This window comes from Scyliorhinus canicula, chromosome 9 (assembly GCF_902713615.1).
Source record: "Scyliorhinus canicula chromosome 9, sScyCan1.1, whole genome shotgun sequence".
In the NCBI taxonomy this organism is placed as follows: Eukaryota; Metazoa; Chordata; class Chondrichthyes; order Carcharhiniformes; family Scyliorhinidae; genus Scyliorhinus; species Scyliorhinus canicula.
The window spans coordinates 168,206,818-168,224,985 of NC_052154.1; the positions used below are offsets into that span (position 1 = coordinate 168,206,818).

The 18,168-nt window shown below is 44.2% G+C and overlaps 1 protein-coding gene and 1 long non-coding RNA gene across 2 annotated transcripts in view; one reads left to right on the forward strand and one right to left on the reverse strand.

Annotated features, from left to right (window-relative positions):
* The window catches only part of LOC119971883, a 47,090-nt gene extending 43,818 nt beyond the window's left edge, over positions 1 to 3,272 (forward strand). Inside the window, exon 3 of the long non-coding RNA XR_005461939.1 lies at positions 2,529 to 3,272. This is a non-coding gene — a long non-coding RNA (uncharacterized LOC119971883). The remainder of the gene's footprint in view (positions 1 to 2,528) is intronic.
* Positions 1,238 to 17,844, reverse strand: LOC119971880 (nuclear receptor-interacting protein 3-like). Its single transcript, XM_038808146.1, has 7 exons — positions 17,561 to 17,844; positions 13,578 to 13,760; positions 10,518 to 10,600; positions 6,877 to 7,016; positions 5,173 to 5,228; positions 3,971 to 4,062; positions 1,238 to 2,099 (listed from the first exon to the last, which is right to left on the reverse strand). The coding sequence occupies exons 1-7, from the start codon at positions 17,732 to 17,734 to the stop codon at positions 2,090 to 2,092; spliced, it is 738 nt and encodes a 245-aa protein (XP_038664074.1). The 5' UTR covers positions 17,735 to 17,844; the 3' UTR covers positions 1,238 to 2,089.
* Between the last annotated feature and the right edge of the window lie 324 nt (positions 17,845 to 18,168).

The following is an 18,168-nucleotide window of genomic DNA, read 5'->3' on the forward strand; positions in this document are numbered from 1 at the left end:
TGGGGCAACCTAAATTCATAGTTAGTGTTATAGGTGATTAGCATCTACCAAAGATAACAGATTACTGCTATCTATATAACAACCCATGTGCATGGTGGCACAGTGGTTAGTACTGTTGCTCCACAGCACCAGGGACCTGGTTTCGATTCCAGCCTTAGGTCATTGTCTGTGCGGTGTCTGAACGTTCTCCCCGTGTCTGCGTGGGTTTCCTCCAGGTGCTCCGGTTTCCTCCCACAAGTTCCGAAAGACGTGCTTGTTAGTTGAATTGGACATTCTGAATTCTCCCTCAGTGTACCCGAACAGGTGCCAGAATGTGGCGACTAGGGGATTTTCACAGTAATTTCATTGCAGTGTTAATGTTAGCCTACTTGTGACACTAATAAAGATTATTATTATTACATCAATCAGGCCATTCCATTGCGTATGTATTATTCATTTTGATTAATTGAATAGGCCCCAGACTATGCAGTTTATAGAGATACATCACTTAATTTTTTAAGGATTGCATGAATATTTTCTAAAAACAAAATGTGCAGCTTGATTCTCATATTATTTGACGCCAACAATAGTTCTACGAATCTGTACATACTTGATAAGATTCAACATTTCGCAAGTATAGGTAACCAGTTTAGTATAGCGCATACAAGAGAAAGAGATCTTGGGCGAGATTCTCCGCAAATGCGATTCTCCCCCCCGGGCGGGGCTAGGAGCACAGCCCCGTGCCTCACGGCGGCGCGGCCTTGACGACGGTCGTCAAGGCCGCATGTCAAGCGTCACGCCGGCTGACGCGGCCGATGATGTCGGCCGCGCATGCGCAGGTTGGACAACGCCAACCCGCACATGCGCAGTTGGCGTCTTTTCCCTCAGCCGCCCCGCAAGACGTGGCGGCTTGATCTTGCGGGGCGGCGGAGGGAAAAGAGTGCATCTGTTACGGACGCACGGCCCGCGATCGGTGGGCACCGATCGCGGGCCTATGCCCCCCTTGGCACGGCCATGGTACTGCCGTGCCAATCGGGCCCCCAGATGCCCCAAACGGGAATCTGGCGCCCGTTTCACAACGTCAGCGAGCAGGTGTGTTTGCTGCCGTGTTGAAACGGGCGTGAAGGCCCGGCTGCTCGGCCCATCGGCCTCAGAGAATCGCCGCTCGCCGTAAAAAACGGCGAGCGGCGATTCGTGGCGTGGGTCGGGCGTGGGGGGGGGGGGGGGGGAGAATAGCGGGAGGGCGTGAAAAATGTCGGGAGGCCCTCCCGCTATTCTCCCACCCGGCGTGGGGGGCGGAGAATCGCGCCCCTTATTTTGAAAACAGTAAACACTTTTCAACGCTTACGGCATGGAATTCCACACAAATCTAGCGTTAGATCCTCCAGCTGTTCACGTCGGCAGTATCCTCAGGTTTCCAGGCAACGAGTGGTGGATTCAAATGGGAAATCCCTTTGACAGTGGCAGGACCAGACGATTACATGGCCAGTCAATGGCAGGCCGCCTCCCGCCTCCAAAAAACACGACAGAGAATCTCACCCTAGTTTTCACATGTCACCTGGATGATGCTTACACTCTTAACAGGAGTCTTAAAACCTCAAAATGTATAAATGTAAAATTATTCACAACCTATCAAGTGCCTATAATAAATAAAATTAGGATTTAAAGTCAGAGAACACTGCATAGAGAAACAACACCGGAATCACATGTCTGAGTAGGAGTAGTAAAGTTAATCTTTCACCTTCACACTGTGCACAGGTGAATAAATAGAACAGAATGTTAATATTATTTTGATAAAATATAAATTAAATCCAACATTTTTACACGAAGCACTGGAAATTATATTTTGTGTAATTAATGTTGTTAAACACTTTATGCAAATGCTAAATTAAAATTAGACTCATATGATAAATGAATTGCTCAGAAAATCTGCAGCCAAAGTATTAATTCTGGACAGTTGCACTATAGAAGAAGCAAGCTGAGTAGAATGGAGTTAGAGAAGTAGCAGACTGTATGTTTGGCCATATTTGGGCACTAACCACTGAAGCACATCTTTGTAATTGTCTGTTCAACTTTGCCACTCAATTCAGCATCAGTTTCCATCTGCACTTTATGGCGAGCTGGATTTAGAAAGACAAGAATTATTTCATGAGTTTAAAGAACAAAAACACAAGTGTCTTCATTTTAAAACACTTGTTTAAACAGTAAATGCTTCAAATTAGGGAATCAATAAATGGTGAAATCTCGTCTATTTTTGGATTCACGCATATGTTCCTGAGAGTGACATTTCACACCAAGCACACCTACCTACAAGTGCTCTTTCTGCAATTAGCACACTTGCTTCTGATTAGCAATGCCATGTGTCCTTCCTGCATCAGGCATGTCCCCCTTGTATCCTTCTTACAATAAGCACATCATAGGCCCCCCTCCCATTCTTAGCACATTTTACTCCTATCAGCCTATTCACATGTGTCATTTCACATTATTATTTATAAGGTGTGACATCCTGCTTTCATTCCTAACATGGTCAACTTCTTTCTTTCTCGTAGTGAAACCATTAGCAGACTGTCCAAAAGGGCAGTCTTGCCAGTAGGAGGAAAGAAAGGTCAGAGCCATCTGCTAATGGAAATTACTTTGTCACATAAGCTGGACGAAAATCTTTCCCCGACTCAGAAAACTTGAACCATCTCTGCCACAGTAAGAGCTTATCATCAGCTCAATCTTCTTCAACATGCACATTTTCCTCACAAGGTCAAGACTGCTCTACAATTCTTCATCATCACTGTCTTGATTACTCAATTACTTCAAATCCAATTCAAATACACCCATGCATTTACATATTCGATTGTTAACAATTATCTTACATATAGAATTAACATTATAATGATATAAGGAATTATACTAATGCAATGTAGTATTGGGTACAGATCATTTTCATTGGTTTCGATAGTAGGGTTGGGGAGGTAGCGGTTTGGTGGGCAAGAGGGTGAGGTTCCAGATGGTAGCGGATCAGGGGGGTAGATATGTGATTGTAATAGGGGGCATTGGAGGGGAGGTTGGTGGCACTGGTGAGTGTATATGGCCCCAACTGGGACGATGCAGGGTTTCCTTCGTAAGGAAGGAGTTTCCAAACTTCCCGATAGAGCCAGCTCCCTTGTTGTTGGAGGAGGTACTGTTGGAAGGGGGATTGGAGAAGGGGGTGGTGTCAGCGATATATGGGAAGGTTCTGGAGAAGGACAGGTGTCTATGGAAGGGATTAAGGCCAAGTGGGAAGAAGATTTGGGGGAGATAATGAAAGAAGGTCTGTGGAGTCAGATGCTATGAAGGGTGAATGCCTCAACCTCATGGGGGCTGATACAACTGAAGGTCGTGTATAGGGTGCACCTCACAAAAGCAGGGATGAACCGACTCCTTGAGGGGGTGGGGGATGTCTGTGAGCAGAGTGGGAGGGTTCCCACAAACCATGTGCATATGTTTTGGTCCTGCCCGAAGCTGGAGAGGTGCTGGAGGAAGGTCTTTAGCATCATCTCGGGGTACTGCATGTGGTCTTGGAACTGGGTCCCTGAGAGGCCATTTTTGGGGTGTCGGACCAGCCCGAGCTGTAAGCGGGGCGGGGGCAGACGTCTTAGCTTTCGCCTCGCTGATTGCCCGGATCCTGCTGGATGGAGTGCAGGTCTGCTTCTCCACCCTCAGCCTTGGTGTGGCTTGGGGACTTACTGGAATTCTTCACTTTGGAGATGGTGAAATTAGAGGGGGGGGGCACTTTCGGGAACTTGTTGCCGTTGAACACTGAGGGGGAAGGGGTGGGTTGAGTTTATTTTTCTCTGTTTTGTTGTTAACTTATATTTGGAATGGATGTAACAGACTGTATATTAATGGGGCTGTTTTTTGGGATTGTTACTTTGTTTTTCTTTTTGTTGTTTGCTTGATGAAAGTGATGAAAATGTGTAGAATAAAAAGATTTAAATAAAATCATTTTCATTGTACTTACCAATCTTCAATGTTGTCAATACTTAGAAATGGAATCTCCTCTTTTTCCTTCTCTCCAATAATTAAATATTGCTTTTCCATGTCAATGATGCACTAACGACAAAATAAAGTAGACATTACTGGAGGTGAAAGTAGGACACAAAGACAGAATGTTCCTGACCTTGGATGGTGAACTTGGAGGTTGGGTGGCTTGGAGAGAAAAAAATAGGACAACTCCCTGACACATTCTCATTGCTAGGAAAGTGGCAGCCAGGGAGACAGAATAACTGCCTGCTGACAGCCAAATTGCATGCTTTAGACTCCAATTTATGACACTCTAGAGGGCCCTGTGGCATTTTGCAGACAAAGCACAGTCTGCCACAACATAATGGAGGTGGCCTCACTGCAGCACTCTGGGAGGCCATCAGATCTACAGGCTTTACAGTCTCAGCAACCTCACCAAGAGTGATAGACTGATATGGCAGGTTTGAGAATGCCAGGATATCTCAAAATGGAGATGCCCTCAGAGGTGTAAAACTAACCAAATATTTTAGAGGGGGTTTCATTGGGACGTTTTCTTCGGCAGCCCCATTAGTGGGGTCTTGAGCCTCTGGCTCCAATGGCACCCCAGCTTGTTGCAGGTAAGGCACCTCCATTGAGATGATACCCTGTCTCCATGAGCCTGGGGAAATTCTGCTGCTGACAAAATGCTGATGGGCTCTCCAAATCTCCCCTAATTGTGGCCTTAATTATTTAATTGTCTCTTCATGTCCATTCAGCAGGCAACCAATCTGCATTCTGACCCACCTCTGGACAATGACCCCCGACTGTAGGAATGTGTCACAGGTCCATCTCAATGCATACCATGGCTCTTCACTGTTTTCCCAACTCCCCCACCTGTCACCTCAACAAATTCTGTGGGAAAATTCTGTGCTTTGTTTCAAACTTTCCCTCTGTAGGTGCATCCATGTTAAAGGACTTTCTTGATTTCTGACCTGCTTCAACAGAGCCTACCTGTCCTGGTAAAACTGCTGAGGCTTCAGAGCTGCAGGCCTTCTGATTTGGGGCCCACCTTCAGGAAAATAGCTCCACCTGTCTGGCTGCCAGCTGGTGCGAGCTTGGGAATCCCATTTAATGCTAACATCGGCATTCTAAAGCCCATGGGAATATCCTGTGCAAAATGTCTCTTCCGAACGCAATAGATAATAATTTGTGACATTTTACCTTCAAAGACCTTAATGTCTGCAGCCCAAGGGAAAGTGTTTTTTCATCATCATCATCTGTCAGAGAGGAAAATAATTCAATGTGAAAGACCTTAAAGCAACATTAAAATAATTGACAATGAGTATTTCCAGTAACCATAATTTATACCAACAGTTTCATACTTTGTCTTTATGAATTGAAAATTGCTCCTGCTCAGTATAACCAAAGAAAGATAAATTTCTGCACTTAAATTTTTAAAAATTTAAATTGAAGCAATAACTTGCATTAAACTAATTCTTCTCTGTTTGCTTCTAGGCAGGGTAGGTGATTTCTGTCGTAAGTTTCAGCACTAAAAGAAAGCGTTGATTACAATATTTTCCTCTAACAATCTCACTGACCTTCCTTTCGAAAATGTTGGTGGTCATCCAGTATGTCACATAAATAGCTATTTCCCACTTCACAGAATTCCTACTGTTCAGAAAGAGGCCATTCAACCCATCGAGTCTACAACCTTCTGAAAGAGCAGTCCACCAAACCCACTTCCCCATCCTATCCTAATAACCCCTTAACCTAACCTACACGTCCCTGGACACTATGGGGCAATTTAGCATCGCCAATCCACCTGACCTGCACATCTTTGGTCTGGGGGAAGAAACCGGAGGAAACCCACGCAGACATGGAGAGAAAGTGCAAACTTCACACAGACAGTAACTCAAGGTCGAATTGAACTGGGTCCCTGTAGCTGTGAAGCTGCAGTGCTAACTGCTGTACCACCGTGCCATCCTTGTGAGACTAGTCAGTAGTGTTTCAGAGCATCATATTTTGACCCCTACCTCCCCTAACTAACTTTCACATGTAAATATTTCCAGCAAATGTCATTGAGCAAGAGCAGGAACATTTTTCAACTCCAATCCTCACCCTAACAGTCAAGCCAATTACAACATATTCGCTGGTAAGTTGGTTACAATAAGCAACTTTTGTAGAAACCAAGAATAGACAATGGGTATTTCTTGGTTTATATGGCTCTGTGCTGTACTAGACCCTACAGGGAGACATGAATTTAATTTTTAAATTCAAGTTCAGCCTGAGCAGAGTATTGCTGTTTTTTTCCTGTAATATTCATTTGTTTCCTTGCTTGAGTGATATTTGAGTTAGCTGAGCATCTGAGTGGAATAGAAACCAATCCCCTTAAAATTTAGTGAGAAATCCACATAGGTAGGTTCAGCTTGCTCATTAAGTGGTCATGTCCAACTTGCCGGGCTGGCTCATCCATCACCGACAAACGTCTGGAATACTACAGACCAGCCTGAGTCAGATATCAGAAGATCAACTCAACTTTATTATAGAGGACTGACCAATTTCCCATTCATTTGTCTACTCAAAGAAACCATATCCACATGAATGTATATTTATGTTTGTAATTTGTACTTATTAAGATGCAAGATGTGCATGCACGGAAATAGGACTTATACTCAGGGTTTGGTAGATAAATACTCAACCTGCAAGTGTACATCGATTCTAATCTAATATTTATGTTATTATTCAATTTACCTTGAAATTAAGTTGTTAATTTGACCTCAATTGGCACATTTCTTTGTGCTAGATACCCATATCCACTAGAATCTTAGATTGTCGGTGCAGAAGGACAATCTATTCATTATACATTTAAAAGCAATCAGTAAAAATGTAGAATTATTTAAAAAATGACAATTCGCATAAACTTACCCACTACAGCTGCTGAACACTCAATATTGAGTTGTCCTATAGTAATTCCAATATTTTCTATTTGGCCTTTAACCTTTAAAATAATGGGCATTCCCATTTTTTCAGTTTCATCCTTGTCTGTTTTCACAAGTTCTCTCAACCTATAAAAATAAAGGTATTTTGGTTTGATTTTGAATGAATAATTTTGAAGATTGGAGTTAGGTAATGTTTATAGAAAACTGTGATAGTGGTGTAATGGTAATATCACTGGACTATTAATCCCTAGGCTAGTGCTCTGGTGGCTTGGGTTCACATCCCACCATGGTGAAATTTAAATTCAATTTGACATAGATCGGGAATTCAAAACTAGTCTCAGTAGTGGTAACAATTCATCATTTTTTGAAGAAAACAAAAACTAGTTCACTAAAGCCTTTATGGGAGGAACTTTGTCCTCTTTACCTAGGCTGGCCTACATGTGATTCCAGAACCACACCGATGTGGTTGATTCACAAATGTTGCCATGAGATGGGCAACAAATGACCAAGGTGGCATCCTGCCAGCGATGTCCACATCCCAAAAACACATTTAAAAAAATCTAAATGGAGCATGATTTTAAAATATTCAGAGCAAACATGTCTATGGTGCATCAGTTTCAAGAGGATGAATGTGTAGTAGAATGCCATACTTTAAATACATAAATGCAGTGCTACTGTGATTGCTGCTTGTCAATATCTCCATCAGAAAAATAAAACACCACTCATGATTCCCTAAGTAACATTACCAAATTCAAATGTGCAAACTTGAGCAATACAACCTAATGTGGGTAGTCAAGGGTTCTTATACATAGCCTTCCCTTTACCACAGTCCTGCCTGCTTCTAGCTACTCCTATCATACCTGCTGTTGTGGTATGTTACACTTATCTGTCTTGTGCCATCCTCACACTCCCCAAGCTTATTTAATGGAAATAACGTAATTTGCCTTTGTCTTACTTTGGTCCATAGTGTGTTGTGAATTGTAGGATAAAATGTATGTGTTGTGTAAGGTAAAATGTTCAAGATAATTGGGACAAATTTGACAGCCCTCTGGGGACAGGCCTGGAGGTGGGGTGGGCCTGTATAATGACGAGAAAAAGTGGGGAGGTGGAGTGCCCTTTGTCTTCCCACTGCCATGCCATTTTGTCAGTAGCAGGGAAGGTGACAGCTATCCCAGAGGCCAATTGTCACTGGCACTTTACCAGTGGCAGGTAGGCCTTCTGGCATGTAGGGAAACCACCAGATCAACATTGGCAGTTTCCCAATGGGCTCAGTGGGGGGCCCTTTGTACACTTTGGTTCATGGATGGTCGCTCTGCAACAATGGCCTCAGCAACCTCACCCTCCCTTTGCCAGAGCCAGTCAGGCTAACCACACAATCGAGCAACATTGTATATCAATTTCAATGATGTGGAGATGCCGGCGTTGGACTGGGGTGAGCACAGTAAGAAATCTTACAACACCAGGTTAAAGTCCAACAGGTTTGATTCAAACACGAGCTTTCGGAGCGCAGCTCCTTCCTGAGGAAGCTCGTGTTTGAATCAAACCTGTTGGACTTTAACCTGGTGTTGTAAGACTTCTTACTGTGATCAATTTCAATGCCAGTTGTGTAGACCACACATCCAAGGATTTGTTGATTGAATCAAACAAAATGTTCTTCAGTTTTTATACAGCCTTACATCAGATATATGGCACAAATACAGGCCATTTGGCCTAACATATCCATGCTGGTGTTTATACTCCACTTGAGCCTCCTCCCATAATTTCTCATATAAATCTACTAGCATCATCCTCTATGCCCTCTCCCTCAAATACCTTGTTTCCCCTTAAATGTATCCATACCATATGCTTCAACCACTACCTGAGGTAGCAAGTTCCCCTTTCTCACCACCCTTTGGGTTAATAAGTTTGTTCTTAATTCCCCATTGGATTTCTTCGTGACTATCTTATACTGATGGTCTCTAGTTATGTTCTTGCATACAAGAGGGAACAATACCTCTGTATCCACTCTATCAAAACATTTCATAATTTAAAAGACCTCTATTAGGTCAGCCCTCAGCCTTCTTTTCTCAAGAGAAAAGAGATCCAGTCTGTCAATCCTTTCCTGATATTTAAAAAAACTTAAATATAGTTATAACCTATTTATATGTATATATCTATACACACACCTCCACACACACATATATGCAGCACCAATTCTCTTTTTTTTTTAAAGGAATATGTTCAAGCATTGCATTTTTTTGAATTAACTGTCAGTTTGAGGAGCCTACAGTTCTCTGTTGGATTCTCCATGCCAATGACTTGGCCAATCAGAGTCTTGCCAACCAATCTGCCCCCCCCCCCCCCCCCCGGCTTTCTCCTGTAGTATAAATTGTGATCATTTGAAATGTTGGCCATCTTGTATTTATCCTGATGAGTGCCAGATGTAAAGCTTCTGCAATATATCCCTCTTTTTAACAGTATGGAAGTTCTGTACTTGCAAGTCTTTTTTTCCTTCTGTTTGGAAGCAGTGCAGAAAACTGCAACTGAACTGATACTTAAACAACCTGGGGGGTGTTTACTCCGGCAAGGAGAAGGTTCAGGAGAAATACTCTTCAAGATTCTTAAGGGAACACATGAATTGAATCCAATAATTGTGACAAACTTTAGAACCTACAAACCCAACCTCAAGCTCAGAGACAGAAGATGCTCAACCTGTTTAGATTTAACTGTTCAACACAGGTAGTAGTGAACATGAGGCAATGGAGGCAGGCGGGGTTTAAAGATTTAAGGGCAATTAGGCAAACATTTGTGGAGTCGGATTTGAAAGGTTTTAATTCTTTGGGATCAATCAGATAAATAATTTGCTTAGAATAGTCTTGTGTTTGCCTTTCATCCAAAATTTGCACCACCTGGATAGTTGATTACATTCTTTAACTCTTATCAAATTTGGTTGCATCCTATTTTACGAACATTGGCCATTATTTTTATTTGAATACTGCTAATGTACTATATTCAGATTAAAGCAGAAAATTAATATGCAAACATTGCATACTGCTGTCAAATTTTCAGTCTCAAAGCAAGTTTCCACTCCATACATTAATCAATAGATTTAATTTAAATTCAATTTTAAATTATTTAAAATTGTTGTCAGATTGAAATGCTAATTTCCTAATGTGTTGAGTTAATGGAAAAAAAACAGGAACAACCTATGGCATAATCCTGTGGTACTGGTCACTTGATGCAATCTTGTGATAGCTTCCATTCATTTCCCCCTGCCCCAGTGCTTGTAATTTTGAAAAATTCTAAACGTCATTGCACCACAGAAATTTATCACACATTCGGCAATGGCATCTTCTACAATGTCAGCAAATGTGGAAAATTATCTTTGAGACACTATAGATAGCATTGCTCCTGTAAATATATTTCTGCTTGAGTAAGCCCTCAATCAGAACATATCGTTATTCAAACCATCTGTGGTGATGTCTGTAAATTCACACTAGAGCTATTCCCATCCCTTCATGTGAAAAAAATCTTAATTCTGTCCAATAAACTATACAGTTTCTTGGCTGCAACCTGAATCAATATTGCCATTGGATGGGAACATACAAGCAAAATAATTGTTGAATGATGTGCTGCAACATTACCTACCCTAGTTTATCCACACAGGCAGATGAAATGAGATTATATCGAGAACCAGTGTCAATCTGTACTTTCATCTCTATTCCAGCACACTTTAAAAAAATGAAAACAGACTTAGAACCTTCCAGAATATATTGCTAATTCATGTGTATTACTGTGAAACTACAATAGTGTTTTGCAGACATGGGGCGAAATTCTCCGACCCTCGCCTGGGGCTGCCTACAATCCTGCCCCCGCCATGGCAGAGATTCTCCGCCACCCGGGAAGTGGCGGCGGCGGAATCTCGCCACTCCGATCGGAGAGGCCCCTGCGGTGATTCTCCGGCCCGAATGGGCCAAAGTCCGGCCGCTGGGAGGCCTCTCCCGCCGCCGAGGTTTAAACCACCTCTGGAACGGCGGGATCAGCGGCGCGAGCGGGCCCCCGGGGTCCTGGGGGGGGTGGGGGGCGATCGAAACCCGGGGGGTGCCCCCACGGTGGCCTGGCCCGCGATCGGGGCCTCCCGCTCAGACTCTGGGCCAGTGCCCTGGCGGCACTCTTTCTCCTTCCGCGTCCGCCATGGCGGAAGCGGAAGAGAACCCCACATCGCGCAAGAGCCGGCAGTGACGTCAGCGGCCAGCCCCTCAATGTGAGGGCTTGGCCCCTAAAGGTGCAGAGAATTCCGCACCTTTGGGGAGGCCCGACGCTGGAGTGGTTGGCGCCAGTCCGCTACACCAGGACCCCTCGCCCCGCCGGGTAGGGGAGAATTTTGCCCCTTATCTACAGTTTAGCAAGATTTGTATAATACATTTAATGTTATTAATACTCAGCAGACTGGGGGGCCGGGATTCTCTCCTACCCGGCGGGACGGGGGGGCCCGGCTAGATGGAGTGGCGTGAACCACTCTGGCGTCGATTTCTCCGCACCTTTAGGGGCCAAGCCCTAACCGTGAGGGGCTAGGCCCGCGCCGAAGTGGTTGGCGCCCCGCCGGCTGGTGGGAAAGGCCTTTGGCGCCACGCCAGCCGGGGCCAAAGGGCCAAAGGCGAAAGCCTTTCGGCCAGCCCTGCTGCCGGGGGCGCCGGTTGTTTGCGCCAGTCTTCTGGTGCAAACCGCTCCGGAGCGGGGTTGCCCCCCCCCCCCCACCCCGGCGATTCTCCAGCCTGCGATGGGCCGAAGTCCCACTGCTGTCATGTCGGTCCCGCCGGTGTGAATCAAAACATCTACCTTACCGGTGGGACCAGGCGGTGCGAGCGGGCTCCGGGGTACTGGGGGGCGGGGGCGCGGGTGGGGCGGTCTGGCCCTGGAGGGTGCCCCCACGGTGGCCTGACCCACGATCAGGGCCCACCGATCGACGGGCGGGCCTGTGCCGTGGGGACACTCTTTTCCTTCCGCGTTCGCCATAGTCTTCACGATGGCAGACGCGGAAGTGACCCCCTCCCCTGCGCATGCGCGGGGATGACGTCAGCAGCCGCTGACGCTCCGGCACATGCGGGGACTTCCGCCGACCGGCGAAGTCCCTTTGGCCCCGGCTGGCGTGGCGCCAAAGGCCTTTCCCACCAGCCGGCGGGGCGCCAACCACTTCGGCGCGGGCCTAGCCCCTCACGGTTAGGGCTTGGCCCCTAAAGGTGCGGAGAAATCGACGCCAGAGTGGTTCACGCCACTCCATCTAGCCGGGCCCCCCCGTCCCGCCGGGTAGGAGAGAATCCCGGCCCCCCAGTCTGCTGAGTATTAATAACATTAAATGTATTATACAAATCTTGCTAAACTGTAGATAAGGGGCAAAATTCTCCCCTACCCGGCGGGGCGAGGGGTCCTGGTGTAGCGGAGTGGCGCCAACCACTCCAGCGTCGGGCCTCCCCAAAGGTGCGGAATTCTCTGCACCTTTAGGGGCCAAGCCCTCACATTGAGGGGCTAGGCCCGCGCCAGAGCGGTTGGCACCACACTGACTGTCGCCAAAACCGGCAACAGCGGCCTTTGACGCCCAGCGGCGGGGCTGGCCAAAAGGCCTTCGCCGGTTTGCGCATGCGCCAGTGCGTCAGCTGGCGCTGATGTCACCACCGGCGCATGCGCGCTGGGGAATTCTCTTCCTTCTCCGCCATGGTGGATGCTGTGGCGGCGGCGGAAGAAAAAGAGTACCCCCACGGCACTGGCCCGCCCGCCGATCGGTGGGCCCCGATCGCGGGCCTGGCCACCATGGGGCCACCCCCCGGGGTCCGATTGCCCCGCGCCCCCCCCCCCAAGACCCCGGAGCCCCACTCGCACCGCCGATCCCGCCGGCACAGAGGTGGTTCAAACCACGGCGGCGGGAGAGGCCTCTCTGCGGTGGGACTTCGGCCGATCCGGGCTGGAGAATAACGGCAGCACAGAAACCCGTAGCCTCCCGCCGGCCCCCGCCATTCTCCGAGGCAGGCGGCAGGATTGGCGGCACGTCGACTTTTTGCGGGTGGGAGAATTCTGGACATGGCGGGGGTGGGATTTTCGGCGGCTCCGGGCGATTCTCTGACCCTGCTGGGGGTCGGAGAATTTTGCCCTGGAGTGTTGAATTATTTTGTGTAAAGGGCTGGATCCATCTGTAACAATTAGTGAGTGAGCCATGTTTGATTCAAACAAATTTTCGTCAAATTCTTATTGGAATTCAACACTATGGAATGGCAACGCTGTATGCATTCTGCCCTGTTACTCATATATATTTTTATCCCTTGATTTTTGTTTCTTCATTTTTCCTATCCTAAAGGTGATTACTTACACTAGGTAGAGGTCACTGACACAATTAAGTAGACATGAAAACAATTTATGCAATAGTTTGTACAGTAAGGACTGGGTGAGTAGGTGCTCTCAATCAGAAGTCCTTTATATACACAAGGATCAATGCTGCAGTGGTATCATTACATCAAAAAAATGCATCAATAAGTGCAATAGAAGCTCAAACATTCAAAAATGACTGTAGTGTGGTTTGTCAACTTACATTTACATATTGATGTACTTAAATGGAAATCTAATTATTTACACAGATGGGATAATCTACAATTAACTGGCTTTAGTCATTTTGGTTGATCAGTCATTTAATATCCTTGATAAGGAATTGGCAATTACCTTGCAACACACAAATATCAGGTCATCTTCTTGTGTTATTTTGTGAAGTTCTTGTTTAGTTTGATGAAAGTTTTTGTTTTCAGCTGGAAACGAATTATTAGAAGACCACGTCCCTTGATTGTTGGCTTGGAATTTGGACAAGTTGGTTTCTAGTAAACGTCTCTGCAAAATGTTATGTGGTTGCTAAGAAGAAAATGTTTAAAAATACAACAAGGTCATACAAGAACATTCTTAGCATTTATCTGGAATTATCAAGTGCTAATTGAAAGGGGATTTTGTACATTCAACTATGGCAGATGCCAGTTCAATCTATTCTTTCACTTGGAGTAAATCACGACCAGTACATAGGCTAAAATGGTACCAATCCTAATGGTCAGTTCTCCCAAATAAGGAAGGAAAAAAGTAAAAATATTTGAGGCAAATAATGGCCAAATAATGAGACTAACAGCATTTACTATTATTATGGAGTAAATCAGATAATGACTTCTGATGTCCACATGCACAGCTTATGCATGGAAATCCAAAAGTTGCTCTCTTGCACAGATGCTCTAAAGCAGTCCTCACTAATAGACGCAGCATCGGAAGACATGCAACGGAGTGACCCTGGGGCACATACGTCGGTGAGCGTTCTTCAATCTGATTGGTTGAAAAGCTCAAACATGGCACAGATACCCTGTAGAGATATTGCACTGGATCAGACACTAGATTAGAGCAGGGCTCTGCACTAAAGCCAAAGAAATTCTGTAGGATGCTGTAAGCAAAATGACAGTGAGCACATTCCTTGACACACTGTTGATCTGAAAAATTGGGACCATTAAAAATCATGCAACTAAGGAAAACATTTCTAGGTTTGGCTGCTTCAAAAACAATCTACATTGTGTGCTCAGAATGTTACATTTAAAGTTATTTTTACATTAACTTTAATTCTATTTCAATAATAATTATGGACTCTACTTCAACAATAGTTAGCAGCAGAGAATTCCACATTCAAACCACCCTCTCGGAAGGATTTTTAAAAAACTTTCTCCTTTGCGATTATATTAAATTTGTACCTGTTACCAGCTCATCCACTTGTAGACACAATAATAATGTTGCAAAACCACTGAGACGTGTATCAGCTCAACCCCTAGCCTTCTCAGGCCCAGTGAAAAAAACCTCACACTGTTCAAATTTATCTTCACAACTTTAACCCCTTATCCCTGGTAATATCCTAGTCTATGTTGCATTATTTCCATTAGTTTTAAACCATTCATTTAATTATGCCCCCAAACAACAGGTAATAATCCAACTCCCCCAAAAAAGGTTGTACAAACTCAGATTAACCACCTTACTTTTGAAATCTACCCAGCTAGATAATAAACTATAGATTCCATCTGTCTTTTATATGAGTTTTTTGCTTTGTGCTGCCACCTTTACTGACATGTCTTTCTGCACACTGTGGTCCTTGTGCTCATTTAGTCTATTTACATCTCTCAACATTTAAAGTATATTTTCTGTCCTTATTCTTCATCAGAATATATTATTTTACAGTTTTCTGCGTAAATGCATCTGTGAATGTATGAAAAAAGATGCAGGAAAAAACATCAGGCTCATCAAGCCCACCCCAACCGGACATAGTGGAGCATTGTATACCGCCAACCCCTAGCCATGCACTTTCTGGGGAAGTCTAAAATAACTTATGGTCAATTCACAAAACACTTTCCAGAAATCTTCTCTGACACTCTAGGCAATTATGCAGCCCATAATTCATCACATCCCTAACTAACTCGAGCTTGCTCTCCACATCTGGAAATATCCTGTTCTCCCAAAAATATACAATGGGTAAAGAGTGATCATCTTATTTAAAGGACTGCAAGTTTTGGTTGTATATTCAGGCGATGAAGAGTCTGTGAAAATAACTATTTCCTAAGATACAATGTAACTCCTTGTATTTAGATTTTATCGGCATAATATCTGGTCCTACTATTTCTATCCATTTTAAATAGTCTGTTCATCCAGGCTAAATCCAATTGTTTAATTATTTTAAAACCTCAACCATAATCCATCTAAGTCTCCATTTCTTTAAAGTGGATATCCCTAATTCTTGGAAGCTATAATTAAAACTAAGGACCCAAAGATCATCAGTCATCTATCTGCCCATCCAACCAAGTTCCTGCTGAAGTCTTTCAAGCTCCACACCACTTTGCACATCTCCAAATATGGTATCATTGACAATTTTCAATGTTTTCCCCCTTGATTTTGTGTTGAAGATACTCTTGATTTTATTAATACTATCTGTTTAAGAAGTTGCGGCAAATCATTTTCCACAAAATGGTCTTTAAATAACACTGAATGTTTGTGTTTGAGAAGTAAGTTAGTCAAATTAATAGGTAGGGAAATTATGGATGCCTAGGTGTATGTGTTCTGAACTATATGGACCAGACTTCCCTACTGCCATTACCCTAATGCTGTATTTAACCCGTTGAAAATAAAAGAGTTAACAATACTAGAACTGAAATTGTAGGGTGTGACTTAATCATTAAAATGTATTTAGCTTTACAAACAAGTAGATTTCAGGTTCTATGTGTTAAAATCTATTCAAAATTAACTGGTCAAAAACGCATAGGTAAGTTAGTTGTCAACATAGCATATCCTGAAATCAGAGTTCACATTTTAAGAATAATTTAAAGCATCTCCAAGTTTTGCTATTCTTCATATATATTCTTATAGATAAACGTCTAGTTCCAAATTTCCTCACGATTACAAACGCTTCAAGGTGAACCATTTAAAGGGTATTTATGTTGGGGGTGGATATGTTTTCCTGTTCTGAAGACACTTTCCAGATGACTGCTCCAGTACATGCTGAGCCTGACGCCCGGTGTCTGCCAACAAATGTCCTTGTACCTTGGTGAGATCTAATCTGATATGATTGATTCCAACACACATTTGTGGTCATTTTAACTTGCAGCTAGAATGAAAACAGGTCGCCCGCTATCAACCTCTCTCCATGTTTGTTTCTGAAACTCAGCACTGGACAGCGGCTAAACTCATCCAAAGTCCTATTGAAAGAACAATGGGACCTAGCCAGTACTGTGAGTATTTCTAGAATTATCAAAATAAAATATTAAACAAATAATGTTTTAAATAGAGTGGCTAATCTTTTATTACACTCCTGTATTATCTTGATATACTACGGAGTGTAATATGTTACTCAAACCTTGGTTACTGATGAGATCTTCTGAATCTTGATGAAGACTCAAACTCATCCAGTAGTAACAAAAGGTTTATTGAGTAACTATAACAATAATTGCATGAGTTCTTTACTTTAACATTGATACTAGTGATAAGGTTAACAAGATCTAACTACAGTAACTATACGTAACTCCACTAACCACCTGAACTGATTTGATACCGCCCAGGTCACAGTACACCCAAAAGAGAGGGAGACCCAATGTGGTTTCTTTTATACCCCTGTTGGTACAGCCCTCTAGTGATCATGTGGTGCTAGATTATACATTAACCCCTTATGTACATGCACATACAGAGAGATCACTACAGCTAATATGTAGTTTACTCCCAAATGAAGGGGTACTGTAATGTAAAAAATGCTTCAACATTGTAATGCTTTCAAATAGTGAAATATGTCTGATCGCCACTCAATTGGATGTTTCACAAGCTCCTAAGTAATGACTTCTCCCTCAAAGATCAGCAGGTGAAATGGAAGCAGTAAGGGGGATTTCATTCAGATCTCAAGCATAGACAATACAAGAACGATCTTAACGATTGGGATTTCATCAAGATTCACATTTAATATTATGCCAGCAACCCACTTGACCACTTTGAATTCTCCACTCTCCGAAATGTTTTAGGCCATCCAAATGCTGATGGAGTGCGTAAATGTGGTGGATATATTGTGAGAAATACCAGATAGAGGATGACGGATCATGTTGCCTCACTGGTCACCAAGCTAACGTGTACTTCCCTCACAGTAGACGGTCACTTACGGTTTCTTTGGAGGTTCCCAGTTTTTTGAGCCCATCCAGGGGCAGGAGGTCCGCCGAGTCTTTATGAATGAACTGAACAGTTTGTTTTATGCGCCTGTGCTGGCGGAGAGAGGCAGCCTCTCTGATATCCATTTGCTGGCGTCGGTTTTCCCTCAGAATATTCGAGTAAAACATTCTCTGCGGTCAAGAAATGTGTGGCCACCAAACACGCAGGAGGTGAGAGGGATAGCTAAGCAGGTGCCCCAGATCATTAAAAATCCCCCGATCGAAATGAGAAGCTCTTGGGGGGGGGGGGGGGAGGGCAAGCAGCTTTTAAAGGGAAGCGCCTTAGCCTTCAATGATTGGCAGGAATGGTCCAGCCCCCCACAGATTACAAGGCAGGGAGCTGGAGAAACGCTTCTTCCCAAACCAGCTCCTGCATGAGTTTCATTCCCCAGAACACGGCAACGGTAAGAAAGGCTACTTTCCCCCCATCTCACAGTTTACCCTGACTGGAAGTTTACCCTGCAACCCTCTCAACGTCCTGGCATTTCGAGAAACACCATGCTCCACACAGCTCTGCATACTTTCGACCGACAAAAGATATAGTAATGATGCTGTATGTGCGA